This window comes from Megascapheus bottae, chromosome 20 (assembly GCF_031878675.1).
Source record: "Megascapheus bottae isolate mThoBot1 chromosome 20, mThoBot2.hap1, whole genome shotgun sequence".
Classification (NCBI taxonomy): domain Eukaryota; kingdom Metazoa; phylum Chordata; class Mammalia; order Rodentia; family Geomyidae; genus Megascapheus; species Megascapheus bottae.
Genome location: NC_143528.1, coordinates 40,725,249 through 40,735,407, shown reverse-complemented (window position 1 = coordinate 40,735,407; position 10,159 = coordinate 40,725,249). Strand labels below are relative to the sequence as shown.

Below are 10,159 nucleotides of genomic sequence, written 5' to 3'. Positions count from 1 at the left end.
GAACAGGCTTGCTGCCCTCATGTTTGTTCTTTCAGAGACGATTGCTTAACTTCAGACTTTCCTGGGGTCAGTACATGGCCTCCAGCACTCTGCTTTCTGCCACCTACTGACACGAATGTGTAACTGGAACTGAAGCACGAGCTAAGTTTGGATTTTTCCCTCAAGTAGAGTTGTGCGTCTATAATCCCAGCACTTGGGAGGTTGAGGGAGGAGGTTGGAGAGTTCAAGGCCAGTTTGGGCAAAAACAATGAATTTTTGTGTCTGGGACAGTCCGTGTTCTAGGCTCTGGTGCCTGGTTCCTAAGCCACACCTGCAGGTGTGTCCCCTGAGGACATGGAGCCGCAGCCAGGGCTCAGGACGCCCACCACACCAGCTTTCTTAAGCAGTCCTGCAGCGTCAGCAACCTGGAAACACATCTGGCTTTGGGAGCTGCTTGCCTAAGATGGTGATTCATGGGGAAGGCGAGAAGTCAGTGGTCTCCTGACTGAGCAAGTTCAGAAGTCAGAAGGCCAAGGGAGTCATGTGATAGTTGCCTTTCCCAGAAGCAGAGCTTGGCCAACAGGAAAAACCAGAGAGGTGCCTAGAGCCTGGTGCCGCTGGCACATTCAACTCTGCTTCTAGCCACACCCCTCCTGGCACAAACCTAGCTTGTGTGTGCTTGAAACCTGTGGGGTGGGCTCCTGGTACATTTCCTTCTCCCCTGGGCTCCCTAGAGCACAACCCCCACCCCCAGCTCTGTATTATTCCAGATCACTTAAGGGCAAATGTATTTCAACAAATCCAGGCTGATTAGAAACAGCCAAGTGCACTTGTAATCCTGGCTACTCAGGAGGCTGAGATGTGAGGATTTGGGTTCAAAACCAGCTCAGGCAGGAAAACTAGAAGTAGCTCTGTGGTTCCAAGTAGTAGGGAGCTAGACTTGAATGAAAAAGCTCAGGGACAGAGCCCAGGCCCTGACTCAAGCCCCACAACTGAGAGGGCAAAAAAAAAAAAAAAAAAAAAGGAAGTGCCCGTGATTCACACCCCTAATGCCAGCTACTCAGGAAGCTGAGATCTGAGGATCAAAGTTTGAAGCCAATGGAGGAAGAAAGTCAGGGAAACTTACCTTCAGAAGGCTGGAAGTAGAGGTGTGGCTCAACAGTAGAGCATCAGACACTGGATGTGACTGAGTCACAGCAGAGCCTTGGCCGCCTGGAGGGGCCCAGCGCGCTGTGGTGGGGGCTGCAGACATGAGCGGCTCCTGTCCCTCCAGGCGGCACAGAAGAGGGCACTCGTGACACATGCAGGATGCGAACATTGGTTTCTCGGCATCCTTGTTTGCAGGAACCAGACTGACAGCCTCCTGTGTGCCCTTTCTAGGTGAGTCTAGAATCCAGCTTCCAGAATGTGGCGCTCCTTGACCTCTCTGTGCTGCCTGCTGCTGCTGACCAGTGCCCGAAGCGGGCTCTCCTTCCACCCGCTGTCGGATGAGCTGCTCAACTACATCAACAAGCAGAACACAACGTGGCAGGTGGGCCTCGGGGCGGCTATGTCTGCTCGTGTCCGTGTGTGTCACACACATGTGTGTCCCCTCCTCAGAACAGATCTTGTGCATGCTGGCTCCCGATAGAGGTGATTCCAGCTGTGGCCACAGGACATTGTCTCCTGGAAGGTGAAGCTCAGGACCACACCTATTTTTTCTCTGGCACATACATGCTGTGTGTATGCGCGTGTGTGCATGCGTGCATGCGTGCATGCGTGTGTGCATATGCAAGTGCATAGGGAATACAGGAGTCCACAGCCAGCTGAGCCCTGTGAAGCCCTCCAGATAAGCTGTGGGTCAGCTGTCCTGCCCGCCCCTCCCTGTCTGCCTGGCCTTGCAGCCCAGGATTGCCAGCCTGCAGGTGGCAGCACTCGGTAGGTCTCTCGCTGGCAAAAGGTGGCACCTAGGGAAGGCACCAGTGGTGAGAGAGCCATGCTCAGCCCATGGCTCTCCTGACTGTTGCCCTGACCCCCATGTCCCCTTGCAGTGGGCAGGACCCCCTCCGTCTTCCAAGCCTGGCCTGGTGTGAGCAGTGTGCCAGGGTGCCCCTCTCATGGTGACTCATGCGTGTGTGGCTCTCTTCCAGGCTGGACACAATTTCTACAACGTGGATGTGAGCTACCTGAAGAGGCTGTGTGGCACCCACCTGGGAGGGCCCAGGCTGCCTGAGAGGTCAGTGTCAGCCTGGGGGCCCTGCACCTGCCTGCACGTCTGCACCCAGCGTGCGATGGAGTCGAGGAGAAGGCCCTCTGGGTCCCCTGCCTCTCCCAGGCCAAGGGCTCAGGCCTTGGAGAGGAGGTGTGCGCAGACTGAATTCCACAGAGTTCAAGGAGCATTAACGAGCCACAGGAACTGCCACTGATGTTTTGCTTTTCTAGAAAGCTCTGCCGTCACCCAGTGCCAGTGGCTCACACTTATATTCCACTTAGATCATGGTTTGAAGCCAACCAAGACAGGAAAAAGTCTGTGAGACTCTTAGTATCTCCACAAAGTGGAGCTGTAGCTTTGAAAAAGAGAATTTCAGGGACAATGCACAATGCCCAGGCCTTGAGTTCAAGCACCAGGACTGTCACACAAAAAAGAAAACTCAGTAATCCAGGGTTTGCCTGCAGAAACCATCCTCGAGGCATCTGAACGGGTGTTCATGCGTGGGGGCCGGGTGAGGGAACAGGAGAGCCTGTGAATGGATTCTTGCAAGTATTCATTAACCCAGTCCAGGAAGGTTCATTGAATGAGAGGAATCTGCATTTTGTTGTTGTTGTTGTTGTTGTCTTTTCTTGGTACTGGGGATCAAACCCAGGACATCGTACTTTCTAGGCAACACTTTGCCACTGAGCTACAATAGGAATTCTGAAGGAAACCTCCCTGCCTACTGTCCGCTTGTCATGCCGGGCCGCCCTCTGGACGGCCCAGCTCAGTCCAAGGCCAGCTGCTCTCAGCTGTGCTGCTTTTGCAGGGCCTGCGGAGAAAGAGGAGGAGGGGATGTAATGAGCGGCTTCCTTTCTCCAGAGTGCAGTTTGCTGGGGACGTAGATCTGCCTGAAAGCTTCGATGCACGGGAGCAATGGTCCAACTGTCCCACCATCAAGGAGATCAGAGACCAGGGTTCCTGCGGCTCGTGCTGGGTAAGGCCCTGCCCGCCCCAGTTCCCCATGTGGGAGGGACCAGCTGTGAGGGGACTGGGTGGAATGACGTAACCAGGGCTGTGTTGTGTGTCTGTGTTGTGACATTTGCTGGCAGCTTCTGAGTGGCCGTCTCTCAACAAACATCTTAGAGTTGCTTTTGAATTGTGTTTATAATGCAGCCAGCAAAACTATTTGTGTGTGTTTGTGTGTGTGTGTGTGTGTGTGTGTGTGTGTGTGGTTTTTTGTTGTTGTTTTTTGTTTTTTGCCAGTCCTGGGCTTGAACTCAGGGCCTGAGCACTTTTCCTTGGACTTTCTCAAGGCTAGAGCTCTACCACTTGAGCCACAACACCACTTCCAGCTTTTTTTTTTTTTCTATATATATGGTACCAAGGAATTGAACCCAGGTCTTCATGCATGTTAGGCAAGCACTCTACCACTAGGCCAAACTCCCGGCCCACAAAACTATTTTTTTAATTAAATTATCTTTAAACTGTTGTACAAAGGGGCTTCAGTTCAGCAAATGAACTAATGAGCACACTGCATCTCAACCAGTCACCCCATCCGTCCTTCTCCCTATCCTTACGTCTCAGTGTTGTGTGTGTGTATGTGTGTGTGTGTCTGTGTCTGTGTGTGTGTGTGTCTGTGTCTGTGTGCATGTACGCACATGTATGCACCACTTCTGCAGCTTGACCTTCAGGCCTGGGCCTTGTCCTTTAGCTTTTTCACTCAAGAGTCTACCACTTGAGCCACTCCTCCACTTGTGTTTTTTGCTGGCTAACTGGAGTTGAAGGAATCAGGAACTTCTGCCTGGGTTGCTTCAAACCGCAGTCCTCCACGCAAAGCCTCCTGAGTAGGAGGATTGCAGGCATGAACCACTGGTACCCACCCTCAACTATTTGTTTTCTTTCTTTTTTTTTATTGTAATTAATAGAAGGGTTACATTATATTCACCAGATAGAAGGTGCATTACTTCACACACATTGATACCCCTTCTCATGTTTTTGTCCCCATTTTCCTCCCCTCATCTTGTTTTCCCCCCTTCCCTATCCTAGGCTTCAAATAAACTTTTCTTTTTTGGTGGGTCATGGGGCTTGAACTCTGGGCCTGGGTGCTGTCCCTGAGCTCTTCAGCTCAAGGCTACCGCGCTACCTCTGGAGCCACACAGCCCCACTCCCCCCCCACCTTTTTTTTTTTTTGCATTTTTTTATTAAAGAATTTATTGACATTGATTTTTACATCATGTTTCAAATGACATGTTTAACAAACAAGTATTCAAGAAGGGAATCTCTATATACAACCACTGGCACTTAGATTTTAGAACATAATTCAAGTTAAGCTGAATCCTCAACTACTTTTAAGAGTGCTATTGAGAGGTGTTAAGTGTTTTCCTCCTCTCCATCCACAAATCTTTTCATCTCCCCAACCCCTCCATCCTGACACTGCCTCACCCACCCCTGCACCCTCTGCTCTCGGTGCTCTACAGGTTTCATATTCCACGAGCTTCATGGAGCTGAGTGGCGCTTGGCTCAGCTCTCAGGTAGAGCTCCGGTCAGCTGGGGTCCTGCTTTCCTGGTCAGCTTGCGCTCCAGGGTCCTCGCCTGAGACCCCAGGGGTGGGAAGCAGTCACCCGGAGGTCCTCCCTTCTTCCCACAGGCTTTTGGAGCCTCAGAAGCTATTTCTGACCGGATCTGCATCCACACCAACGGGCACGTGAACGTGGAGGTGTCTGCGGAGGACTTGCTTACCTGCTGTGGCAGCCAGTGTGGGGACGGGTGAGCGTCCTGCCCGCCTGCGGGAGACCCTGGCACAGACCCTGGGTCTGCACCGTGACGCGTGACAAAGCTCCTGGCCCCCACACCAGAGAGCAGCCTCACCAGCAGAGCAGGTTTTCCTAAGTGCCGCCCTGCTCGCCCTCGGCTGGGATGCGCCAAGCCCCTCAGGGGTGTGGCCAGGCCCGAGCGTACCTGGGTGTCCACTGCTCCATCAGCCCACCTGGCCATAACCCTGGCAGTGCCAGGTGTGGTAGGAAGCCTGCTTGCTCTGCCCTGGGGGTGAGAGTCATTCCTCCGACACCACTGATCTGGAGCCATTATTAAGTAAATAAGGGCTCCCTGAGGTGCCCTCCGCTGTGCCACACCTGTGGGGCTGAGATCTGGGAAAAAAATTCCATGTAATATTTTTTGATGACCTGGGTCCCTCAAACCTCAGACATCAGAGCTGTGCTGTGTCAGGAGGGGCTCCCCACCCCAGCAACGGAGGTGTGCTGCGAGGCTGCACGGTGCTGGGCTAGACAGGACACACTGAGCCTGTTGGGTCGACTTGAACGTGAGAGCCCTGCATCTTGTGGAGAGACCCCGCAGACAGGGCGGGTCTGGAGGAACACGGAACCGGGAGGACGGGCTGGGGGAGGCCAGCCTCTTGAGGACCGTGCAGCTGAGGGATGACCTTGGCCCTGGGCCAGGCGAGGTCTAGGAGCAGCTGGGACTTGGTGTGATCAATGGAACACTTTTTTTTTTTTTTTTTTAGCTGCAATGGTGGCTACCCCTCTGCAGCTTGGAACTTCTGGACCAAGAAAGGCTTGGTTTCCGGCGGCCTCTACAACTCCCACGTTGGTGAGTGCACATGTGTGGCCTGCCTGCAGAGGCTGTGGGTTGTGGTGGCTTCCATGGCCCCCGTAAGGGATAAGGGGAAGGGGGCAGAGGGCTGGAGGATAGACAGGCCTGCCCCTGTCCTGCCTGGCTGGCCGACCTCCAGGCGGAGGCCAGGGCTCACAGTCCCCTCGTCCTTCAGGCTGTAGACCGTACTCCATCCCCCCCTGTGAGCACCACGTGAACGGCACCCGGCCCCAGTGCACGGGCGAGGGTGACACCCCCAAGTGCAGCAAGGCCTGCGAGCCTGGCTACTCCCCGTCCTACAAGGAAGACAAGCACTACGGTAAGGCCACTGGACGGGAAGGGGGAGTGGGGGCAGCCAGGAGGGAAGGGGCCAGGCAGGCCTCTGCCTGCTGCACCAAGTCCAACCACAAGGGTGGAGTCCCCAGAAGCAAGGGGCCTCTTCAAGGCTCCCCTGTGTCATACTCGGTCCCAGGCCCCGCTGACCGCTTCCGTAGGCGCCTTCCTTGACCCTTACCTGGGCCTCACCAGAAGTGAGGGGATGACAGCCTCCAGAGGGGGTGCCGAGCCCTCACCCAGCCCCCTCCTCCTCAGGCTACACCTCCTACAGCGTCTCCGGAAACGAGAAGGAGATCATGACGGAAATCTACAAAAACGGCCCGGTGGAGGGCGCCTTCACCGTCTTCTCCGATTTCCTGATGTACAAGTCAGGTGAGGGGCACGGCACGCTTGCGTCCCAGACCCCAGACGGCGGCTGGGGCTTTGTGGAGCCGGTAGCCTGGGGTCCTGGTGGAATCCAAAGGGCCTGATTCTTCTGCCTTTGCTTCTGTCCTTTATGAGCACCCTGCCACCCTGCCTGCCATGGAAGGCTAGCACTTGAGCCGCAGCACCATTTCTGGTTTCTTGCCTGGGCTGGCTTGGAACCATGATCCTCAGATCTGAGCCTCCTGAGTCACTAGGATTACAGTGAGAGCAGAGCCACCCGTGCGTTGGCTTTCGAGGTTCTTAGTTAGATAGAAGAGTCATGGACCTGGCTGCCCTGGCTGGCTTTGAGCAACCCCCCGTCTTAGCTTCCTGAGTAGCTGGGATCTAAGCGGGAGCCACCAAGTGCCTGGCTGGCAATTCTTTCTGAATTCACATCCCTGAACTCACTGGGCAGATAGATGCTGTACCACTGGTCATGCCTTCGACCCTTTCTTCCACTGGTTATTTTGGAATAGTCTTGCTTTTTGTCCACACCCACACTTGGACCACGATTCTCCTGTTTTACACTTCCCACCATAGCGGGCATGGTAGGTTCTTCTGGTTGAAACAGGATCTCTCAAACTTACTCCCAGGTTGGCCTTGTATCTTGACCCTTCTGATCTCAGCCTCCCCTGTAGCTGGGGTTGTAGGCCTGAGCTCTCATGCACATCAGATGATGGTTCTTTTATCCATGCTCTGCCCATATACTTACTGAAGATCTGCTTCCACTTTGATAGTAATTCACGCACCTGTGAGGCTTGGCTGAGTAGCTGGCCAGCAGCTTGCCTGACAGCTAACCCCAACTCCTCACCCACCTCTCCAGTGCACCCCACAGTGGTGATTTCAGTACTGTAGGTGATTCCCTGCGTGGAATCCCAGCATGTACACTTAGCGTGGTTTGTCCTCGTGAGGTGGCCTAACCTGTGTCTAAGTCACAGGAACCCCTGGGACCTCTTCCTCCCCATACCCCGTGCTGAGGGTCTAAAGCTTGGAGTCTTAACATATTTGGGAAAGGTGTCCCCGTCCATTCCCCACCCCGCCCCCTCCTGCCCACAGAGCTGAGCTGGACCTTGTGGCTCTGTGCTTCTTCTCTTGCGGGAGGGCTGTGGTCGCTGAGCCTGTCTTCTGCCCGGGGAAGCTGGCTGGGTGGAGGTGGGGGTGGGCAGTGCCTGTCGGCCTCTGCCCGCTCTGAATGGCTTTCCTTCCTCAGGCGTGTACAAGCACGTGACTGGAGACATGATGGGTGGCCATGCCATCCGCATCCTGGGCTGGGGAACAGAGAATGGTGTCCCCTACTGGCTGGCAGCCAACTCCTGGAACGTCGACTGGGGTGACAATGGTGAGTGGCGGCGCCCTGCCACTGACCACGGAAGCCGTGGACTAGAGTGGCCTGCCATGTTGGCCTCTGTGCCCCATGCATGGTGTAGCTCCAAACCCCAAGCCTAAGACTTGGTCTTGACCCCCTAAGCACCAGGGGCGCTCTGAGAGAGGGTGGTGTGTACATAGCCCTGGGACACACCTCGCACAGACTTGTGAAAAGCAGACGGGAGGTGTGGTGGAAGTGCCAGGCTGCGGGGGGGCTGCTGACTTGCCTTAAGTCTTGAGATAGTCTGGTTGTACTGACAAGGGTCAGAGCCCCAATCAGCCAGGCATGCTAGTCCAGGCCTGTGACCCCTGTAGTCACAGAGGCGTCCTCTCAACGCATTTTACCTCTCTTCCCAGGCTTCTTTAAAATCCTCAGAGGAGAGGACCACTGTGGCATCGAGTCCGAAATTGTGGCTGGAATCCCACGCACTGACCAGTACTGGGGAAGGTTCTAAGGGGCCGGGGCCCAGCTCCCCCCACATCATCCTCTAGCTGGGAGAGGAATAGCTCTTATTCTTTGAGTTCACATAAGATGCAAGCGGTGTTAGACAAAACCTGAAGGACTGAATTGAACCAAACTCACGCCTGCTGTAGAGCGGCCTTCCTGGCTGCCCCCAGCTCGCGTGGGGGTGCACCCAGTTCCCAGCTAGATGAGTGCTGGCTGTAGCCTGCTGTGCCCGGCTGTGCCGCCTCCCCCAGCCCCGCCCCCCTCATGGAGCAAGGCCGACGTGCACACTCCGGGCCGTGTGCCACTCTAAGCATGTCACCTAGATCTGTGACCCCTGCAGAAGAGCATGCGTGCAGTCCACGCTCTGCACCACGCCACCGCATCCATCCCTCGGTCCAGGAACTCTAGTCTTGTCTTTGGCTTTTTGTTGTTTTTGTTTTTAAATAGGAGCTTGGTTTGTTTTGGGGTTTGGTTTTGTTTGTGAACCTCAGCTGATCATGTGAACAAAACTAAGACTTGGGAGATTTTCTCCTCATGGCGTGGTTTGAAACAGGCCACGGGGTCAAGATTTGCTGGCTGATCCACTGACCTCAACTATCACAGTGAACTTATTTTGGGGGGAAAAAAAACAGCTTTTGCTGTTTCTTAAAAAAAAAAAAATTCACTGCTTAACCCTGTCAGTTTTTAACAAGGAATGACTGTGCCAATAAAGATTTCTCCAGCTTGAAGTCTGCGCTCTGACAGCCTCTGACGCTGCCTCCGCCAACCTCTCACTGCCAGCCGCGTTCCTGACAGGTTCCAAACGCTTCCCCTCCCTTAAGAACCTGTGGTCTGCTGTACAAGCCACAGCCAGGGTCACCTGCCTGCACCAGCCCAGGGGACCAGGCTGTACGGGGCCCCTTGGCTCAAGGTGGGCACAGCCATGGTGCTGGCAGGCCGGACACTGCTGTTTACATGGCCAGTGAAGGACTGCTTGTTTTCTTAGCCGTGGTCAAGAGCCATAAGGAACAGGAGCTGGGTTCTTAGGGAAGAGGTAACAGCACCCAGCACTCGCCCAGCCGGCCTGCTGCTGGCTTTAGTACTCCATCCCTGTGGGCTGGGCTGCCTCTTTCCAGAAGCCTGGCAACTTCATCTCCCTGTACGTCAGGCATCAGAGTGCCATCAAAAAAGCACCGAAAGCCTGGTGAGAGCTAAAGGGCATGGTTCCGTGGCAAAGCACTTGACCAGGTTTGATCCCTGGTACCACACGTTTCTGATACTCCATTTGTCCACTTCGTTTCAAACTAAGTTACCATTCCAGCTCACCCTGGAGCCAGTGGGGGGGAGAGGGCTCAGTTGAAGGGGTTATGAGGGATTGGGGTACTGTCACATTGCCAAAGAAGGAAGCACTCCAGGTAAACCTGCTGACAGCAGTGGATCACTGCTGTAATCCTAGCTACTCAGGGGGCTGAGGTGTAGATGAAGGTTTGAAGCCAGCCCAGGCAGAAAAGTTCAGGAGATGCTTCTATGCAGTTAAACACCAAAAAGCCAAAAGGTAGAGAGCCGTGGCTCTGTGGTAAAACACCAACCTTGAGCAGAAAAAGCTAAGGGACAATGCCCAGGCTCTGAATTCAAGCTTCAGTGCCAAGAAAAACAAAAATAAAAGCTGCCTTGTGATAATGCATGTAAACTACCACAGGGATGATCACTCCCCAGGCCCACTCTCCAGGAGCTCGCACAAGTAGGTGGGTGGAACAGGAGCCGGTGGCTTGCCTCTGATCCTAGCTACTCAGGAGACTGAGATCTGAGGATCAGCCTGGACAGAAAAGTCCCTGCGAGACTTATCTCCAAGGAACCACTCAAAA

General features: G+C 54.4%; 1 protein-coding gene across 1 annotated transcript; it reads left to right on the top strand.

The window, feature by feature from the left end:
* Window positions 1–1,334: 1,334 nt before the first annotated feature.
* Ctsb (cathepsin B) lies at window positions 1,335–9,043 on the top strand. Its single transcript, XM_090353701.1, has 9 exons — window positions 1,335–1,510; window positions 2,109–2,194; window positions 3,032–3,146; window positions 4,800–4,918; window positions 5,673–5,758; window positions 5,937–6,080; window positions 6,353–6,469; window positions 7,713–7,841; window positions 8,225–9,043. The coding sequence occupies exons 1-9, from the start codon at window positions 1,385–1,387 to the stop codon at window positions 8,320–8,322; spliced, it is 1,020 nt and encodes a 339-aa protein (XP_090209827.1). The 5' UTR covers window positions 1,335–1,384; the 3' UTR covers window positions 8,323–9,043.
* The last annotated feature ends 1,116 nt before the right edge of the window (window positions 9,044–10,159 follow it).

Bases quoted from the DNA above. Each gene is read 5' to 3' on its own strand.
- Ctsb (XM_090353701.1), top strand. From the start codon at position 1,385: ATGTGGCGCTCCTTGACCTCTCTGTGCTGCCTGCTGCTGCTGACCAGT. The intron at 3,147-4,799 runs GTAAGGCCCTGC...TTCTTCCCACAG, and splicing joins GTTCCTGCGGCTCGTGCTGG to GCTTTTGGAGCCTCAGAAGC. The intron at 7,842-8,224 runs GTGAGTGGCGGC...CTCTCTTCCCAG, and splicing joins CGTCGACTGGGGTGACAATG to GCTTCTTTAAAATCCTCAGA.